This window comes from Mustelus asterias, chromosome 1 (assembly GCF_964213995.1).
Source record: "Mustelus asterias chromosome 1, sMusAst1.hap1.1, whole genome shotgun sequence".
Classification (NCBI taxonomy): Eukaryota; Metazoa; Chordata; class Chondrichthyes; order Carcharhiniformes; family Triakidae; genus Mustelus; species Mustelus asterias.
This window is the reverse complement of record NC_135801.1, coordinates 106,820,159-106,842,070: the sequence shown is the minus strand read 5'-3', so window position 1 is coordinate 106,842,070 and position 21,912 is coordinate 106,820,159. Positions and strand designations below refer to the sequence as shown.

At 41.5% G+C, this 21,912-nt stretch overlaps 1 protein-coding gene across 9 annotated transcripts in view; it reads left to right on the top strand.

Annotated features, from left to right (window-relative positions):
• The window catches only part of LOC144495888 (amyloid beta precursor protein binding family B member 2-like), a 330,576-nt gene that overhangs the window by 286,958 nt on the left and 21,706 nt on the right, over positions 1-21,912 (top strand). For all 9 annotated transcript variants that reach the window (XM_078216666.1, XM_078216713.1, XM_078216657.1 and 6 more), the window contains one exon: positions 19,668-19,782. In XM_078216666.1, coding sequence (XP_078072792.1) covers positions 19,668-19,782 — 115 coding nt within the window. The remainder of the gene's footprint in view (positions 1-19,667; positions 19,783-21,912) is intronic.

Below are 21,912 nucleotides of genomic sequence, written 5' to 3'. Positions count from 1 at the left end.
CCACTTTTAGCAGTGAATCCCATCCAGGATTTACACCAACCGCTTTAGGATTCCTTTGTCTTGACTGCTGTACAAATTGTTCACAGTGGCTTTAACTCTCGACTTCCAAACGTTTGATTTACCTTTTGAGGTCTGCTATCCCACTTTAAATCTGATTATTGCAATTGCCTCTTTAACTCGGAACACTTTGTTTACTCTTCATTGAATTCTTCTGAATGATACCTTTTTTTCTTTTAACCTTGGTCATCTTGAGAAATACTTTCTGTCCTAATTCCTTGGTTATCTGGACAGGAACTGGTCCTCTAGGAAGCCTGCCTCTTTGCAGCTCCCATCTTTCCCAGTCTTTCATCTGGCAGAGTTGAGAGATATTCAGTCCCTCATGTCATGTCTCCCACTGCAATATATCCAGCTAAAATAGCCTCCAGTTGCTAAGCAGCAACTGCTACTCCTATTAACTCGTCATGCCGCAGCCCTCTCCAAGCACAATAGAAACAGAGTTGGAACTTAACCAACCCCCACACAAAAATGGCATTTGTCCAGCATGAATCTAACTATAGGTTTTACCCTTCCAGACACACAAACATTAAATTAAACCCACTTCAAACTATACCTTATTTCTAGTGTTTACCAACACAAATGTAAATCCCAAAAAACTAACTTTGTTCTCCTAACAGTGCAGATTGCACCTAAAATTCACTACTTTAAGCAAGTGTATTTTCCAAGTTTCCACTTGAAGACTCCATTGCATATCACTGAATATAAAATATTTTATGAATGAGTGCAATCAGGCAGATCTTTAGAACATAATGATATAAACATCGCTTTTGTTTTTAAAAATAATATATTGATATATTTAAAAGTGGTAACTTGGTGCAGTTTGATTAATGCAGCCGGAAATGGAATTATCGCAAATAATAAGCATTTTTACTCGGTGTTTAATCTACTAGCTGTGGGTAACCCATATTTTAATTAACTGAAAATGATTTAACACCATTTGCTAGTTATGTTAGTGCAAATGGCCAGGTTCCTAATAAATTCGAAATTATATTCAAAAACTTAAAATGTGCCTATTAGTGTCTTGCCCAAAGGAACCAACTAAATTTGAAGAGCTTCCTCAGAGGCCAGCAGGCAAGTGACACACACAAAAACTTGTAACGGTGATTAATATAGCCTGGAAGGGCCTGTGTTGTGGGCAGGTAAAGCTCCGGTGCAAAGTTTTTCAATTTCTGCAGAAGATTACTGAAACTCAGTTTGTGCTGGACACAATTTGCATATGAAATTCCACTCTCTTTTCTGCTGGTATGGCTGATTTTTACACAAATTGTGCTGAAAGAAATGGTGAAACGTAGAGGATATTCAAGGCCAAGAGAAATATTCAATGTACCAGTGACTGAGTAACAAGATGGGTTTAGAACAACTCACAAGTGGGGTTTCTGATTGTGTTCAGTGTGCACTCTTTGTATGCCACAAGTAAATATGTGATCGTCCAAATTGTGCAAAATTTGTTGTCACACACTTAATTTTATTTTTAAGTAATATTCTCTCGGGATTTTCACAACATCTTCATTGCAGTGTTAATATAAGCCTACTTGTGACCCTAATAAATAAACTTAAAAATTAAAACTTTTGTATGGCAAAAGGAAAGTTATGGAGCTGCTTTATTCAGTAGTCTGCATTAGCATGCTGGTGATGTTTCAGCAACTAACTAAAATCGTGGGGAAACTAGTGGGTTTTTTTTCTCCACTCATTTTTGTGTTCAGAAAAGCTTTTATAGCTCTTAGACTGATGAATGTGTTTATTGTGATCATCTTTTCTGTTATTTACATGTTCTCCTATTGTTGATTGCATTCTTTCTTATTTCTTTCCTCTGCTTTCCCGGACTCAGAGAGAGGTAATTTTACTTTCTTTCTTAATATAGTTCATATTGTCAAAATAGAGATTGTGTTACAGTTAAGTGTAAGTAGATGATTTTTTTAAAGCTGTGGTCAAGTGCACACATACCATCCCATCTTTTCCTCCAGGCCTATGCTCTTGATTCAGTGGTTTGACCTGGCTTCAGGACTTTTCATTTCTTTTTGAAGTGCATTGTACTGAGATGAATCCTCCTTCAGGGCAAATTTACAGATTAATCTGTTAAAGACTCGATTCAATTGTCTGGATAGAACCTAATGTGTTTTAATGTCCTGTAATCTCATTATTTGTATTAGCATTTACAAAAATTACGTCTTTCTTGATGGGTTCAAACTTTATTACCGTCAGCAGATTAGATTGGTTGCAATTTGGCAACTTGGCAGGTTCAGTCCACTTTCTTTTAAATATTTCAACTTCTTCGTGATATGAAAAAAAAACTTGCACCTATTATTCAGTTTTCTCCACCATGCCTGAAGTCATTGATTCCTTTCTGGGATATGGTTCCAGGACGTGTACCTCATCTTTCTGACTGTTCATCTGTGTGTCTAGACCATGAATGTTGACAAGTTGACACACAGCTGACACTGATTTTTATCCTCAGCTAACCTTCACATGTGCACTTTGAGCATAGATCACTGGATAATGACTTGTTTCAGGACCCCAGACCTTTTTCTTTTGTCTTCCTTACAATTGACTGAGGTCTGTCACTGTGCTTACTTTATTTTGGGTCTCATTTTGAATTATCATCAAAGTAATGTATAAAATAATACATTTATTAATGTATTATTAAAAGTTAAGATGTAATAAATAGCCTCAAATTCAAAGTAATTACAATTTTTAAAATGTCAGCTTGTTCTGTCCTTGATTATTATTTTGGAAAGTTGACTTTAATTTGTCTGATTTTAAACAGCTAGAAACTAGATATTGGCAGTGAATAGCCATGAAAGTGCCATACCACAGCATTGTTTTTCAATTTGTTTTATAGTCGGTGCATTTTCTCAGCAATCATTCAGTAAATTATGCCTAACTATCTGTATAAAATTTGTAGGTATTTGTAGCTTTCTTTTCTTAAACTGTGTTGCCAGTGCAGTTTTACTTTAATAGGGGGATCATATTGATTGGAGGAGTAGGATCATATGGTCTATGCCTACTCCTATTACTTGGGATATTTAAAAGCATGGAGGAGGGTTTCAGTAGCAGATGAGCTGAGTTGGGTGTAGTCTGGTGATATTTCAAGGAATGCAAAGTAATCTCATTCAAAGATACAAAATTCTTGCAGGGCTCAACAGAGTTGATACAGAAAGGATGTTTCCCTTGGTTGGGGTGGGGGGTCTCGAACTAGGGTACACCATCTCAGAACAAGGGGTAGGCTATTTAGGACTGAGATGAGGAGGAATTTCTTCACTCAGAGGATGGCCCTGAGGGCTGTGGAGGCTGTCATTGAGTTTGTTCAACACTGAGATTGTTAGATTTCTACATATTAAAAAGACATCAAGGGATACGAGGATAGTGGAGCAAGATGGTGTTGAAGTATGTGTGAGGTAGGTTGATTGGCCATGCTAAATTGCCCCTTAGCATCCCAAGATGTGTAGGTTAGCGGAATTAACAGGGTAAATACATGGGGTTATGGGGATAGGGCCTGGGCGAGTTTGTTGTCGGAGAGTCAGTGCGGGCTCGACGGGCCAAATGGCCTCCTTCTGCTCTGTAAGGATTCTATGATTCTAAGTAGAAGATCAGCCATGATCTCAGTGAATGAAGGGGTGATCTTGAAAGGCTGAATGGTCTTTCTTATGGCCACTTATGTTCTAACTGTACATTTGCCTATCATTCTTTTCATTTCCATCTCCTCGACAGTTTTGCGCTTACAAATTGCAGCATGATAACAAATAATCCTATAAGGATGAGTTGATGTGGAATTTGAGGGAAAAATCCTAAAATATGAGTTCTGAAAAATGATTTTTTCTCATTTGCAGTAAAGCTAGCAGAGTTAAGTTTTCAGAATTTATATATTTAATAATATTCTTAGGTTTGTGTCAGAATCAGAGTCACAAAATGGTTACAGTGCAGAAGGGGCCATTTGGCACATCATGTCATAATCATAGAATCCTACGGTGCAGATGGAGGCCACTCGGCCCATCAAGTCTGCACCGACCACAATCCCACCCAGACCCTATCCTCATAACCCTATGCATTTACCCCAGCTAGTTCCTCTGACACTAAGGGGCAATTTAGCATGGCCAATCCACCTAACCTGCACATCTTTGGACTGTGGGAGGAAACCCACGCAGACACGGGGAGAACGTGCAAACTCCACGCAGACAGCGACCCAAGCTGGGAATTGAACCTGGGTCTCTGGCGCTGGGAATTGAACCTGGGTCTCTGGCGCTGTGAGGCAGCAGTGCTAACCACTGTGCCACCGTGCCGCCCAACTGCATGTCTGCATCAACTCTCCGAATGAGCAATTCAGCACTATCCTCCCACTCCCCATAACCCTGCACTCACTCACTCATCTTCTGAGAAAGTTTAATTTGTCCTATCGGAACAGCATTCAGCTAGTCTCCCAACTTGTAATCCTAAATTGCAGTGCTAAAATTCTCACAAATCAGTTATGTCACCTAAACAGCGAACACTTTTTGCATGATTATTTTTTTAAAATTAGTAATTGATATAAAAGGATTAGGGTATCCAGAGTGCTTCTGTATTCCTTCATAGAGCAGTAAGATTCATATTACTGCATGAGATTACCAACAGTCTCTTACCAGCCTTGTTTATGCTATTACTGAGAGGTGTAAAATAACGGTGAGATGCTTATCCACTGGGAGAGTGTTGCTATGGTCACAGGAAATCAACTAGAGAGGATTCAGAAGACCCAAAGTACAAGAGAACAGTCATGACTAGAATACCAGATCCGAGGCTGGAATGCGAAAACAAATTTTCTTTGACGTAGCACCTCTGCTGTTTACAAAGCAATCCCAAGATACAAGGCACTATGGATGGTTCCTATTTCTAATCTAACCGACAAAAATCACTCGTGAATTTGTCTCTGGGGTCACTTGCGGAACATTTGTCATATCCCTAATTTAACCTTTGCTTTCCAATGGCTTCAAGTGGTATTTTTAACAGCGCTGAAATTTGCAGCTGAAGTGAGTCTTTTTAAGCTCCTCTATTTGCCACAATATTCAAGAGATGATCTGGTTTTAAATAGTGCAAAGATTCTGACAGAATGATTTGCATATTGTTACTTACATTTTGGACTAAATACCTATATGTACAATAGATCAGATGGTTTCCATTAAGCATACGTCAAGATGCATGAATTTCATTTTGTACTACAAGTCTCTTGTGTATATTGTAATCCATTAAAGTCTTCAATTAATAGTAACTTATTACATATATTAACCCTGATAGTTTTTAAATGCTGTTAATAGAGTAGGTGATGCAGCATGAATTATATTCTTGACGATAAAAGATTATTGCAAGAACCAAAGATCATTTGCAATAATCAATTTAAATTGAGTATATTTCTGAATAACTGGTTTCTAGGTAAAGCCCCCAGTGCTTTCCGTTCACTGTAAGCATAATCTTAAAATAAAGTAATGGATGTTCATGGCTGAATTGAAGAAAAGTGAATTGTTGTTTGATGGGCAGCATTTGAAGTCAGAAACTTTACACTATAAACACATTATATCCTTATCTTAATTTTATTCTAGTCTGTCTGAGAACAGCGAGTTGCCAGGAGCATTGATAGACTGTAAAACATCCACAAAGCCCGAAAGTAACATAACATGTTTGTGCATGAAAACATAAATGCTTAAATAGTTTGTAATATGACCCTCAGCGGTCACAGTATTTCTGCACAGAACGTTTAATGGTGTATTTCTGTGAGCACACAGCATCTGTAGTTTATACTGTTTGAATTGTCTGATCAGGTGAATGTTTTCTCACAGAAATGTTTGCTGTTTCAAGTTAACACAATGAAGATGGGTTTGCAAAACTGCAGGATGGGTACAGCTAAGTTATAGCTACAGACAAAATCCGTATATTTTTTAAAAAACATTTAGCGTTTAAATATTTTATGGCAGGAATGTTCATCATCCATTAGGTACATCATAATTTCCTCTTCTCGGGTACCATTTTACCAGAATAATGAGGAAATCCGGGGGATTGGAAGGGAGTGGGAGTTGTGGGGGAAGGAGGGGTACTGAATAGAGTGAAATAGACTTCTGTATTTAGATTTCCTTTGTTTCAAAATGTAGTTTCTGCCCTGTATCATAGTGATAATCCTGATCTATAATTAATTGTATTCAATGTACTAAAATGAAAGAAGATTACCTTTTAGTTTTGCACATTACGAAGGATTTCTTTGTTTGCTTTAGCAGGGTTTAAATAATTATTTAATCAATTCCACCCAAGATTTTGTTTAAATTACAGTGGAATCTCATTATTGCAAAGTTTTTTTTCTGTACTCAATTAAAGCAATATTAAGGGAGTTCTAAGGCCATAGCATCATAGGATGGTTGTAAGGAGCAGAGAAAATGAGGTCATTCAACCCATCTAGCCTGGGTCAGCTATCTGCAAGAGCAATCCAGCTAGTCCCACTTCCTGCAGTTTCTCCGTAAGCTTACAATATTTTTCTTTGTGTGCACTTATCTTATTCCCTTTTGAAAGGTTCAGTTTGAATCTTCCTGTACCACTCTTTAAAAGACAGTGCATTCCAGATTATAACCACACTCTTTTGCTTATCACACCTTAAATTTCTTCCCTCTGTTCCTTAACCCTTCATCCATTCAGAACAGTTTCTCCCTATCTGCTCTGTCTAGACTCCTCATAAGACCATAAGACATAGGAGCGGAAGTAAGGCCATTCGGCCCATCGAGTCCACTCCACCATTCAATCATGGTTGATTTCAACTCCATTTACCCGCTCTCTCCCCATAGCCCTTAATTCCTCGAGAAATCAAGAATTTATCAATTTCTGTCTTGAAGACGCTCAACGTCTCGGCCTCCACAGCCCTCTGTGGCAATGAATTCCACAGACCCACCACTCTCTGGCTGAAGAAATTTCTCCTCATCTCTGTTCTAAAGTGACTCCCTTTTATTCTAAGGCTGTGCCCCCGCGTCCTAGTCTCCCCTGTTAATGGAAACAACTTCCCTACGTCCATCCTATCTAAGCCGTTCATTATCTTGTAAGTTTCTATCAGATCTCCCCTCAACCTCCTAAACTCCAATGAATATAATCCCACGATCTTCAGACGTTCATCGTATGTCAGGCCTACCATTCCTGGGATCATCCGTGTGAATCTCCGCTGGACCCGCTCCAGTGCCAGTATGTCCTTCCTGAGGTGTGGGGCCCAAAATTGCTCACAGTACTCCAAATGGGGCCTAACCAGTGCTTTATAAAGCCTCAGAAGTACATCCCTGCTTTTGTATTCCAAGCCTCTTGAGATAAATGACAACATTACATTTGCTTTCTTAATTACGGACTCAACCTGCAAGTTTACCTTTAGAGAATCCTGGACTAGGACTCCCAAGTCCCTTTGCACTTTAGCATTATGAATTTTGTCACCGTTTAGAAAATAGTCCATGCCTCTATTCTTTTTTCCAAAGTGTACGACCTCGCACTTGCCCACGTTGAATTTCATCAGCCACTTCTTGGACCACTCTCCTAAACTGTCTAAATCTTTCTGCAGCCTCCCCACCTCCTCAATACTACCTGCCCCTCCACCTATCTTTGTATCATCGGCAAACTTGGCCAGAATGCTCCCAGTCCCGTCATCTAGATCGTTAATATATAAAGAGAACAGCTGTGGCCCCAACACTGAACCCTGCGGGACACCACTTGTCACCGGTTGCCATTCTGAGAAAGAACCTTTTATCCCAACTCTCTGCCTTCTGTCTGACAGCCAATCGTCAATCCATGTTAGTACCTTGCCTCGAATACCATGGGCCCTTATTTTACTCAGCAGTCTCCCGTGAGGCACCTTGTCAAAGGCCTTTTGGAAGTCAAGATAGATAACATCCATTGGCTCTCCTTGGTCTAACCTATTTGTTATCTCTTCAAAGAACTCTAACAGGTTTGTCAGGCACGACCTCCCCTTACTAAATCCATGCTGACTTGTCTTAATCCGACCCTGCACTTCCAAGAATTTAGAAATCTCATCCTTAACGATGGATTCTAGAATTTTGCCAACAACTGAGGTTAGGCTAATTGGCCTATAATTTTCCATCTTTTTTCTTGTTCCCTTCTTGAACAGTGGGGTTACAACAGCGATTTTCCAATCCTCTGGGACTTTCCCTGACTCCAGTGACTTTTGAAAGATCATAACTAACGCCTCCACTATTTCTTCAGCTATCTCCTTTAGAACTCTAGGATGTAGCCCATCTGGGCCCGAACATCTCTATCAAACCATCTCTCAACCCCAGCTTCTCCTGTCTATCCACCAAACTAGATCCCTCAACCCTGTGAAGGCATTGGAGAGAGTACAGAAAAGATTCATAAGAATGGTTCCAGGGTGAGAAATTTCAGTTATGAAAATAGATTAGAGAAGTTAGGACTATTTTCCTCAAAGAAAAGAAGGTTGAGAGGAGATTTGATTGGAATGTTCAAAGTCTTGAGGGGGTCAGATGGGAAGAAACTGTTCCCACTTGTAAAAGGATTGCGAGCGTGAGAGCATAGATGTAAAGTAATTAGTAGAAGCAAAAGTGAAGAGAGGAGAAACTTTTTTTGTGCAGCAAGTTATGAGGATTAGAAATGTACTGCCAAAGTGTGGGGGAGGCAGATTCAATCGCAGCATTCTCAAGGGAATTAGACTATTATCTGAAAAGGGAAGAATGTGCAGGATTATTGGGAGATGGCAGGGGAATGGCATCAAGTGAGTTGCTCATTCAGAGAGCTTTTGTAGATATGATGCGCCAAATGGCTTCCTTCTGTGCCGTAACAATTCTGAGAGGTCAGGAATGTGAGAGAGGCCCAGCAGGTTAGCTTGCTTCAGCCTTGGGCAGGAAGTGGGCCACCTTCATCGGTCCCCTTCCCTGATCGGCAGCCATCCCCCAACCCCACCCCAACTCCAGCATTTGCAACCCAGCCCCCCAGCACCTCCTTTCCTGACCCCTCTGATACACCTCCACACTTAACTCCAATGCTGAGCTCCTCCACTTTGTCCCATTGGAATTGGTGTATTACCAATAATGTCCACTGCTCCCAGTGGCACTGCTGAGACTAGAGAGCTGTCAGCCAATCAGATGGTCAGCAGCTCTCTGAGGTGGGAGTGCTTCCTGAGATGGGGGCTGAAGCCAATGAACGCTCTGTGGCTGTGGGGCAGTCACCTGGAGCAGGGACATGTTCCCCGACCACCTTTTTGGTGGTGGAGTGGGAAATGCCGCCATCTGAAAAATCCAGCCCTTTGTCTCTATTTATAAATCCCAGGATTCTATAGACTTTTTTAAAATTGCTTTCTCAACCTGCCCTGCCATGTTCAATGGCAATGTGCATTATGGTGGGCAGGAACACCACATCCAACATTGATAGAAAACTCAATATCATGTGTTTTTTGTTGATTTTAGCTAATATATTTATATAAACTCTTTCTATATTAACTTTTCATTCCACCACTCCTCCACCCTCTCCCCCCCCCCCCCCCCCCCCCTTTGCCTTAGCTCCTGCCAATGCTGTTCTAGCCTTGCTGATAGGACTTGTGCAAGATTGGCCAAGTGACAGACGATCGAGTTGGTACCGACACATTAGAAACACTTAAACTCCCACCTAATCCGATCTACCAGCACTTAGCCCAAAGTCTTGAATGTTATGGCGTGCCAAATTCTCATCCAGGATGTGATTAAAGGATGTGAGGCAACCTGCCTCTACCATCCTCCCAGGCAGTGCATTCCAGACCATCACCACCCTATGGTAAAAAGGTTTTTCCTCTCATCCCCCTCCTCCCACAAACCTCCTGCCCCTCGTGACTGACCCTTCAACTAAGGGGAACAGCTACTCCTTATCCACTCTGTCCATGTCGCTCATAATCTTGTACACCTCGATCAGGTCACCCCTCAGTCTTCTCTGCTCCAACGAAAATAACCCAAGCCTATCCATCCTCTCTTCTTAAGTGTTCCATCCCAGCCAACATCCTGGTGAATCTCCTCTGCAGCCCCACCAGTGCAATTACATCCTTACTATAATGTGGCAACGAGAACTCCAACATGACTTCCCTGCTTCTGCATTCTATACCTCAATTGATAAAGGCAAGAGCCCCATATGCCTTTTTCACCATCCTACTAACATGCCCTTCTGCCTTCAAAGACCTGTGGACAAACACGCCAAGATCCCTATATTCCACAAACTTCCTCGCGTCCTACCATTCATTGAAAACTTCCTGGTCAAATTACTTCTTCCAAAGTGTATCACCTCTCACTTTTCAGGGTTAAATTCTATCTGCCACTTATTTGTCCATTTGACCACTCCGTCTATATCTTCTTGTAGCCCGAGACACTCCGCCTCATTGTTAAGCAGCCGTCCAATCTTTGTGTCATCCGCAAACTTACTAATCTTACCCCCCACATAGTCAATGTCATTCATATAAATGACGAATAATAAAGGGCCAAACACAGATCTCTGTGGTATGCCACTGGACATTGGCTTCCAGTCACTAAAGCAGCCTTCTGTCATCACCCTCTGTCTCCTACAACTGAGCCAATTTTCAATCAGGCATCTTGCTATTTTATTTCTCCATTCCTTAGAGGAACAGTACTTGTTCTGTGGTCTATGCTTTCATGCTTGTGGTAGCAGCAGTCAAGAAAGAACTGCATAATCTGGAGAATTAGAAGTGTAGTTCGCTCACTTACTTCCCCATCTATGCCATAATGGTCTGGGAGAGGAATACAAAATGTTTGTGCCTCCTCACAGAAAGAAAAGGAAATATTCCAGGTTGCTTTTGTGTACCTTCTACTTATTTGATAACAATGATAAAAACCTGGGAGTGCAGGTTGTGTGCCAATTGCATTGTTGGGGCTAGTGCAGAAGGAAAGAAATCTCACTTTCTGTAAAGCAATTTCCCCTGAATGGGAATGAATGTTTGTTTTTGAAACTAGAGTTTTTTGCTTTTGTCTACACCTCTGTCCAGAAATATGGTTCCGTTCATAACAGTTGCATGATTTTTATTGCCATGGAATGAACGTCATTGTAACCTAATAACTGAACCAAATCTTTCCCTTTCTATTGTGCCAACCTGTCTGTATTACAGGTTAATTTAAATAGGGATATTAAAGACCCATCGTAGGCAATGCTGCTTGCAGTGATGCGGAAAACCTTTAGCTCTGACTTTCTTTGAAAGTGTGTTTCATGTTTCACAGAAGATTGTGAATGCTGTATATACCAAGGTTGAAAACAATGGCAGCACTTGGAATGTGAGCACTTAAGTACATTACACATGTTTACAACCCCATTCACCTGTGTCAAAGCTGTTTAAAATCCAATTTGGATTTTTAAATCAAAGAAAATGGAATTAAATATCCAAGTTCTAAGCCATACATTTTTCCAAGCTTTAAGGAACAGCATATTGCACTTTTTGGGTTGGGGGGGGGGGGGGGGGGAATATTAAAGACAATGCAGATGAGCATCAGTGCTAGCTGAAAGAATTTACAATATGGCAGCAAATTAGCTTCAAAGGGAGATTAAAACTGTCTCTTTTCATTGGAGTTTTAAAATATCATGTAATTTGAATAACCAGTAAAATTATATTTAATGTAAACACTCGGTTCAACAGAAAGTCATTGGAATGGTATTTGGGTCCCATTCATGAGAAAGGAATTTAAAGTTATCTTAGTGGTTCTTAGGTACATGACCTTTTGGGATGTTTTTCTTTAGCCTATTCTTTCTTCTTTACTTGGATACGAATGGTACAAACTAAGCCTGCCTAATACACCTTTTATATGTCTCTAAACAACAGCATTGCAGAGAAGTTCTATTTTGCTATCAAATAAACAAATGCGAGGAAGAGTGGGACATTGTCTGAACTACCTTATGTTAGTCGCCCACTCTCAACATGGCTGCAGATTTTTATCCTAGTCTACAGACCCAGAGAATTAGTTAATTTTTTTTTTGCTGGTCATTTCTATTCAGTTACCTAATTTTGTTGGTTTCCATGTACATAGAACATAGAACATAGAACATTACAGCGCAGAACAGGCCCTTCGGCCCACGATGTTGCACCGACCAGTTAAAAAAAAAAACTGTGACCCTCCAACCTAAACCAATTTCTTTTCGTCCATGAACCTATCTACGGATCTCTTAAACGCCCCCAAACTAGGCGCATTTACTACTGATGCTGGCAGGGCATTCCAATCCCTCACCACCCTCTGGGTAAAGAACCTACCCCTGACATCGGTTCTATAACTACCCCCCCTCAATTTAAAGCCATGCCCCCTCGTGCTGGATTTCTCCATCAGAGGAAAAAGGCTATCACTATCCACCCTATCTAAACCTCTAATCATCTTATATGTTTCAATAAGATCCCCTCTTAGCCGCCGCCTTTCCAGCGAAAACAATCCCAAATCCCTCAGCCTCTCCTCATAGGATCTCCCCTCCATACCAGGCAACATCCTGGTAAACCTCCTCTGCACCCTCTCCAAAGCCTCCACATCCTTCCTGTAATGTGGGGACCAGAACTGCACACAGTACTCCAAGTGCGGCCGCACCAGAGTTGTGTACAGTTGCAACATAACGCTACGACTCCTAAATTCAATCCCCCTACCAATAAACGCCAAGACACCATATGCCTTCTTAACAACCTTATCTACTTGATTCCCAACTTTCAGGGATCTATGCACACATACACCTAGATCCCTCTGCTCCTCCACACTATTCAAAGTCCTCCCGTTAGCCCTATACTCAACACATCTGTTATTCCTACCAAAGTGAATTACCTCACACTTCTCCGCATTAAACTCCATCCGCCACCTCTCGGCCCAACTTTGCAACCTGTCTAAGTCTTCCTGCAAACTACGACACCCTTCCTCACTGTCTACCACACCACCGACTTTGGTGTCATCAGCAAATTTGCTAATCCACCCAACTATACCCTCATCCAGATCATTAATAAATATTACAAACAGCAGTGGCCCCAAAACAGATCCCTGAGGTACACCACTTGTAACCGCACTCCATGATGAATATTTACTATCAACCACCACCCTCTGTTTCCTATCCGCTAGCCAATTCCTGATCCAATTTCCTAGATCACCCCCAATCCCATACATCTGCATTTTCTGCAGAAGCCTACCATGGTGAACCTTATCAAACGCCTTACTAAAATCCATATATACCACGTCCACTGCCTTGCCCCCATCCACCTCCTTGGTCACTTTCTCAAAAAACTCAATAAGGTTAGTAAGGCACGACCTACCTGCCACAAAACCATGCTGACTATCACCTATCAATTCATTACTCTCCAAATAACTATAAATCCTATCCCTTATAATTTTTTCCAACATCTTGCCGACAACAGAAGTGAGACTCACCGGTCTATAATTCCCGGGGAAGTCTCTGTTCCCCTTCTTAAACAATGGGACAACATTCGCTAACCTCCAATCTTCTGGTACTATACCAGAGGCCAACGACGACCTGAAGATCAGAGCCAGAGGCTCTGCAATCACTTCTCTTGCCTCCCAGAGAATCCTTGGATAAATCCCATCCGGACCAGGGGATTTATCTATTTTCAGACCCTCCAGAATATCCTGCACATCCTCCTTATCAACTGTAATACTGTCTATTCTACTCCCCTGCAACCCAGTGTCCTCCTCAGCTATATTCATGTCCCCTTGCGTGAACACCGAAGAGAAATATTGGTTCAATGCTTCACCAATCTCCTCCGGTTCCACACATAACTTCCCTCTGCCATCTATAACTGGCCCTAAACTTGCCCTAACCAACCTTCTGTTCTTGACATACCTATAGAACGCCTTAGGATTCTCTTTAACCCTATCCGCCAAAGTCTTCTCATGTCATGTAGGAAATGAATCTTCAGTATCAAACCAAGTGTTAATGTGTAAGGGGTAATTTTACAATTTTGTGACTTCAATGCCAAGCTTTCTGCACTATGAGCCAGGATTTTGGATGCACACCTCCTGAGATTAAAATTGTACTATATCTCTGGTTTACCATAGCGTTATCCTGCTGGCATTTGCACTGTCATTCAGTTAGAAGATTAATGGATTAAGCAAAGTATTGTCTGACAGCTAGCCTGCTATTGTACTTGTGGTATTTTTCAAAGGATGTGTTTTGATTCTATTTGCAAAGGTTGGGAGATGTATTTAAAGAAGTGCTGTTTCTCGGGCACCATATTCTTCTATTTTTCCACAATAGATAACATAAAGGAGAGAAAACTCCTCAGTAAAATATAATCTACAGCACTTATCACCCTGTGACAGAACGTGCAAATAGATTACAATTTGCTGTCAGATTTCCGCAATTTGTATTGTCTTTTGACAGCAGCCAAACAACAGCTTCCATAGCGAGAGAGAGATAGAGATTCCTCTTGCTTCTTTCAGGACCAGGCAGAAAACTGACAACTGAAAACAAAAGAGAAACTGTGCATCTTCCCTGCAAGCATAGCTCCTCCAATTAGCACATGATTGTCTCTTATCAATCAACCTAATCAAAACATAAAAACATAGAAGATAGGAGCAGGAGGAGGACATTTGGCCCTTTGAGCCTGCTCCGCCATTCATCACGATAATGGCTGATCGTCCAATTTAATAGCCTAATCCTGCTTTCTCCCCATAACCTTTGATCCCATTCGTCCCAAGCGCTATATCTAGCGGCCTTTTGAATACAAATTTTCATTCCTGACTGGGAATCAAACCTGGGCCGCGGCGGTGAAAGCGCCAAATTCTAAATACAAACCCTACTCTGAAACCCCAAGGGAAACCTAAGTAAACACAAATGCCTAACTCTATTCAGGCAAACACACCATTAGCTAAAATCAGTCATTATCCTGCATTCTCAATATTTGAGCTACCCGTTGCCCAGACAAAGGGGCACCATGTAAAACAGCTGAATTTTAAACATATCCCTTACAAAGAAGCATGATAAAAATACATTTCTTAAAGGCACAGTATCATCACATCCACACTGGTGGAACCCTCAGGAGTGTAGTTGACTACAATGGTTGTTTAGGCATCTTCTGCCATTTTGAGAGGGTTGAAAGAAACACTGGCATCTCCGCTCAGGAAAGAAATGGGTTGAATGTGGATGACATACAGAAATTTGATTATTTGCTTGTTGCCATACTGGAGTGGCTCTTGATCATGGCTATGATCTGTAGTTGAATTCCCCTGGGACCACACAATGGTGTACCTGTCACCTGTAGCCAGACGTCTTATAGTCATGGTTCCTCATCCAACAGGACTATCACACTGACTCCTGTGCCTAACTTAAAAATGTGAATCTGGGATCCATAATTTCTCCCAAGTAGCATTATTGGACTTCTTTGTGTGGTTCGTCGATCTCATGGATTCTTTTGGGATCCTCCGCACAAGGGTGGCATGGTAGCACAGTGATTAGCACTGCAGCTTCACAGCACCAAGGACCTGGGTTTGATTCCCGGCTTGGGGACTGTCTGTATGGAGTTTGCACATTCTCCCCGTGTCTGTGTGGGTTTCCTTCCACATTCTGAAAGACATGCTGGCTAGGTGAATTGACCCGAACAGGCGCCAGACTGTGGCGACTAGGGGAGTTTCACAGTAACTTCATTGCAGTGTTAATGTAAGCCTTACTTGTGACAAATAAATAAACTTTAACTTTAGATATTTTGGACATATATATCTTTTCAAAGGGTCCCAAGCAGTTCCAGTGAAAGCAATGGACAGTGATTGCTGAAAACTGTCCTTGCTGGTGGGATAATTTGGTGCCACAGCGCTGACAGTGGTCTAGCACCATGTGTTTTGGTTGAGTGTTGCTTTCCCTTTTGTTGCATAATGAGCTGGACTGTTGGAGTTGCTCTGTGCATCTTGTCACTGACAGGGGTGGGGATTCAATTTAAATTATCCTCATTTCCCTACTTTCTACCCATCCATAAACAGATTTTTAAAAATTCTGATTTCCCTCTTTATAAATGACAGCGTATCTTCCCAACCCTTAAATTTGGAAATGTTCCAATCTTCTATTAATAACTTGCACAGCAATCTTGAGATAAGATGAAAATTGAAGGATTGGTTTATGTTTGCGCACACACACATGCGAGAAGGGGGTTTCACAATGTACACCTCTTTACACTCAAACAATAAATGGGGGATCAGGAAAAAGGAAGATGATTCGTGGCACAGCCACAATAAAATACGGATATGGATTTTACATGTGTCCAGAATCAGAAGTCAACTGGAATGTTCGTTCTGAGGAGAGATTAACCCCGTCTTTCCAGAGCAAGGTTTGCATGACGGGAGATGGCACATATAAAGTGTCAATCAGGAGGCTTGAGTTACAATTTTCCAGCAATTAGCAGGTTTGATGAGGGTCTGAATTTTTTCTGCTGCCATCAGCTTGACGGTGGACAGCACAGGCTGTTGCCTGGAGTTTTTTTCATGTTGGACATCAAACAGTAACTGCTGGAATTCAGTTCCAACAGACGTAATCACCAAGCAGTTTGGGGGATGTCATGTGGCATACCTCCTCAATATTGGACACAGGATGACTGGGATATTGAGGTTTAATGGGAATGAGGATTCCTTTTGTTTTTGGAGACATTGGTGTCAGGTAAACTAACAGATGTTCACTCTGTCAAAACTGTTATGTTAGGATTGCTAATGTTTCGGCCATTAGCACCATTATGGGAGATTACAACCTGTGCAGATTTTCCTTTGTTTGGAGACACCCCCCCCCCCCCCCCCCCATGGCCATTGCTACTTTGAAACTGTTGGAAGGCATCAGGTGAGTAGTTGGAGATGTACTGTTAGCTCAGCAATTTCCATTTTTAACAGCACAAAGAAAAATATCTTTATAAAATAGTCCAGCTGATGATTTTTTAACTTTCACATCTCGACCATGACAATCCGAAGGAGTGTTATTGGCCACTCCCACCACTATTCGGTCTCTTGCAAACTACAGTTTAAGGTCACCATAGTCACAGCCTTCAGCCACTCTGTATAACTCATTTATGAAGAGTCCCCGGGTTCCCCAAGCTTTTGGAGTCTCTTGTTAAATTTTGCTTGCTCCAAAATTTTATTGCTTGTTAGGTTAGAGTAGGTGTCCAAGGACTTCATGACCACTTCAAAGTTATCAGAAGATTCATTTATTCCCTGCCTGGCAATTATGTCGTCAGCTGTTACAGTTACAGAGCCATTTTAAACTTCAGTGATTCTGCAGCAAATCTTTTGAATAAATTGTTTTGGTCAGCTCGTTGCTTTTCTAAGTTTGGAGAATCAAATTCATCGAATCCCGATAGTGCAGAAGGAGGCCTTTTGCTCCATCAGGCCCGCACCGACAACAATCCCACCCTTTCTCTGCAACCCCACGTATTATCCCACTAATCCCCCTGACATTAACGCTCAATTTAGCATGGCTCAACTTCAACCTAACCCGCCCATCTTTGGATGTGCTGGGTTTTTTTACTCTGACTTCTCTTTAAATGTTTTATTTTGAGTTTGGTCACCCTTTTGTGATCTGGCTAGGTATTTTGCCTCTGCTTTCAATTGGGTCTTGCAATAGACCTCTCTGTGCTCTGGTGGAGTCCTCATAACACTGCACATTGGATCTTTTTCTGCTCTTCAGTCTCCATGCCTGTAATGCAGCTTCATGGGTGATCTCCAGCTGTGCATTTGAGGTCTTCAAGTTAGATGCACTTCTCTCCGGTCTGACTGCAGTTTCTTTACTTTTTCATTCTTATGGATTTTGGGGACCATCACCTGATACCACCATGTTGTAAGATTGTATGTCCTCTCGGGAAGAGGTCTAGAGGCTTGTAGAGTTGAACAATAACTATTTATTAATAACACAACTACATATACTCATGCCAACCTCAGCAAGACTCACCACTACACTCTACTATTCCCATTTGACTCTGTACATCATAATGTGGGCAGTACTGTTTCCCCAGTCCTTACAACCCCGAACATTCTAATAGTACAGTTAACTGATCAAATGAATAAATAAGGTTAGACATGGCAGGACTGGTTGTGTGTCATAACTGCAATCTGTAGGAATTTGTGGAAAGCAGTGCTGGACAACTATATCTGCAGCAAGTGCCTGCAGTTTGAGCTTCTGATGAAAGGTTATTGACCTGAAATATTAGCCTTGTTTCTGATGCCCCCTGATTTACTGAGTATTTCGAGCATTTTCTGTTTTTATTCCAGAAAGTTACCATGCAGATACAACAAGCAATCTGGAGGGCAAATGGCATGTTGGCCTTTATTGCATGGGCCTTGGCTTAGAAGAATAAGGAAATATTGGTACAGTTGTTCAGGGCTTTAGTGAGACCACACTTGGAATACTGTGTGCAGTTTTGGTCTCCATATTGAAGGAAGGATATACTTGCATTGGAGGCAGTACAGTGAAGGTTCACTAGGTTGGTTCCTGAAGATGCAAGGGTTGTAGATGAGAGGCTGGGTAAATGGGTCTGTACACCCTGGAATTTGGATGAACGAAAGGTAATCTCGAATAAACATTAAAGATTGTGAAGGGACTTGACAGGATGGATACACGGAGGTTGTTTCCACGGGCTTGGGAATCTAGAACATGGGGCCACAGTCTCAGGATAAGGGGTTGATCATTGAATACTTTTAAGGCTGAGGTAGACAGATTTTTGGTGCCTCAGAGAATTAAAGGACATAGGAGTGTGAATTTTTCCGACCCACCCGCCGCGGGAATTGTAGTGGGCGTGACACGGAACACGCAAAGTTCCGTTGACCTCGGGCGGGATTTTCTGGATTTGGGGTGAGCGTGGCTGGAAAATCTCGCCCAGGGAGTTGATGGGAAAGAGTTGATGGGAAGCTGAAGGTCTGCCATGATCAGCTCAACCGTATGGTCTACTCTTGCTCCTATTTCTAATGTTTTTATGTGAGACAATGTTCTAGTATTGAATGCTATAGTGTAGGCAACAGAACTGCAGGTGATTTATTCTCCTCCTCTGAACTTGACGTTCTGTGTTAACTTGACTGGTAAATGTTAGTTTATAATGGGGAAATAGTTAATTACCTTGAACATGATTGCCTTTCCTGTTGTGCTATATTTTTGTTGCTATTTTAAGATGCCACACACTGTAGCATTGGAATAATTACTGCCAGGTGTTCAGCAAAAAAAGCACCCATTTACATGAAATATTGCACTAAAATATCTGCAAAATACACAATCTGTCTGGTTTACAATTTCTTGCTCTGCAGGCTGTAAATTACTGTTGGCGATGACAGCAGAGAATACTTGTAACAATGTTTCTCTCTATGCAATTTTAATGGGTTGATACCTCTGCCAAAATAAGAGGAAAATTATACAAACACATTAAGCATTGGCCACAGATACCAGAATCAGTTATTTCTAAATTTGAGTTGTGCCTGAAAATAATTTTATTAATTTTACTGTGTCAAAAGTTAATTATTAACTAATATTTGTATGATTATACTAGCGTCATTGTTATTTGTGCATAATGCCCTACTATTGGAAATAGCATATGTTTCTTCTCCTTCAATAAATGAGAAATGGTTTGTCAAGTACTTGAGCCTTGCTTAAATGGTGCAAATCATTGCAGCTCATGTCTCACATTTTTATTTGTGCAGGGATTTTGCCTATGTAGCAAGAGATAAAGATACACGGATCCTAAAATGTCATGTGTTCCGATGTGATACACCAGCAAAAGCCATCGCAACCAGTCTTCACGAAATCTGTTCCAAGGTGAGAATGACTATGCACCAGCTCAAAAAATCTCCTATACAAATAATAACAGCCATTGTTCACTCACCTTGGATGGTGTTGGGCGGCACGGTGGCACAGTGATTAGTGTTGCTGCCTCACAGTGCCAGGGACCTGGGTTCGATTCCCGGCTTGAGTGTTTGTATGGAGTTTGTACATTCTCCCTGTGTCTGCGTGGGTTTCCTCCGTGTGCTCTATTTTCCTCCCACAGCTCAAAGGTGTGCTGGTTAGGTGCATTGGATATAAATTGCCCCTTAGTGTCAGGGGGATTAATAGGGTAAATCTGTGGGGTTATGGGGATAGGGACTGGGTGGGATTGTTGTCGGTGCGGACTTGATGGGCCAAATGGCCTCCTTTTGCACTGCAGGGATTCTATGATTCAGAACATGTAAGGTTTTTGGGTATTTTATAAATTATGCCTTTATAATAATGTAAGAGTTTTAACAACACCAGGTTAAAGTCCAACAGGTTTATTTGGTAGCAAACACCATTTGCTTTCGGAGTGCTGCTCCTTCGTCAGATGGAGTGGAAATGATTTTTACTCCATCTGACGAAGGAGCAGCGCTCCGAAAGCTAATGGTGTTTGCTACCAAATAAACCTGTTGGACTTTAACCTGGTGTTGTTAAAACTCTTACTGTGTTCACCCCAGTCCACGCCGGCATCTCCACATCATTTATAATAATGACCAGGGTTATAAGATTCTTTGGCTACTTTTCATTCTGAGCTACCATAAAGGCAAAAAGGAACTGTTTTTGTTGAAATAAGGCACTGGGCACTAACGTTTCATTTCCCATGGTCTAGAGGGAAAGGTATCATCTTTTAATTAAGATATTTACATCAGCGAATGTGAAGGGTTGGGGGAAAAGGGAGGAGGGAATGTTCGCAAACCCTGTCTGATCCCCAGAATAAATTATGAACTTGGTAAATGATGAAAGCAGAAGATATAAAAAATATTTTTAAAAATGAGCAGTCATGTCTGAATGGGGAGGCAGTGGCCGAGTGAATTCAAATTCCAGCATGGCAGATGGTGGAATTTGAATTCAATTTAAAAAAATCTGGAATTAAGAATCTACTGATGACTATGAAATCATTGTCGATTGTTGGAAAAACCCATCTGGTTCACTAATGTCCTTTAGCAAAGGAAATTTGCCATCCTTACCCGGTCTGGGCAACTAGGATGGGCAATAAATGATGTCCATGTCCCACGAATGAATTTTTAAAAAAGCATTGGAGTTGCAATTTTAACCGAATAGCATGCAGGTTTGGACCACAGTTATACTAGAACAAACATACTGTAACAAACACTGATGATAAGTACCACAATTATCAACTCAACATAACTACTGCCCTACCAAGTACAACTTGCAATTCTTGATTTTTAGCAAGTGTTTCAACCCCAGTGAAGAAATGGAAACTAATGAAATAAACAAAAATAGGCTCTTAAAATGTTGTGTGGCCTCTTGCAGTTCTCATTCCTTTCCACTGATGCCAAGGCTGTACTATAAGTCAAGAGCCAGGAGGTCCAACCTGACTCTACAAGACTGAGCAAATCTGTAAACTCCCTGTGCTCTAGATTTAATAGTAAGAAGTCTCACAACACCAGGTTAAAGTCCAACAGGTTTATTTGGTAGCAAAAACCATTAGTCTTTACAGGTAATCAAGTCTTAAAGGTACAGACAATGTGAGTGGAGAGAGCGTTAAGCACAGGTTAAAGAGATGTGTATTGTCTCCAGACAGGACAGTTAGTGGGATTTTGCAAGCCCAGGCAAGTCGTGGGGGTTACAGATAGTGTGACATGAACCCAAGATCCCGGTTGAGGCCGTCCTCATGTGTGCGGAATGTGGCTATCAGTCTCTGCTCAGCGACTCTGCGTTGTCATGTGTCGTGAAGGCCGCCTTGGAGAACGTTTAGTCGAAGATCAGAGGCCGAATGCCCGTAACTGCTGAAGTGTTCCCCAACAGGAAGAGAACACTCTTGCCTGGTGATTGTCGAGCGGTCGACAATCACCAGGCAAGAGTGTTCTCTTCCTGTTGGGGAACACTTCAGCAGTCACGGGCATTCGGCCTCTGATCTTCGGGTAAGCGTTCTCCAAGGCGGCCTTCACAACACAC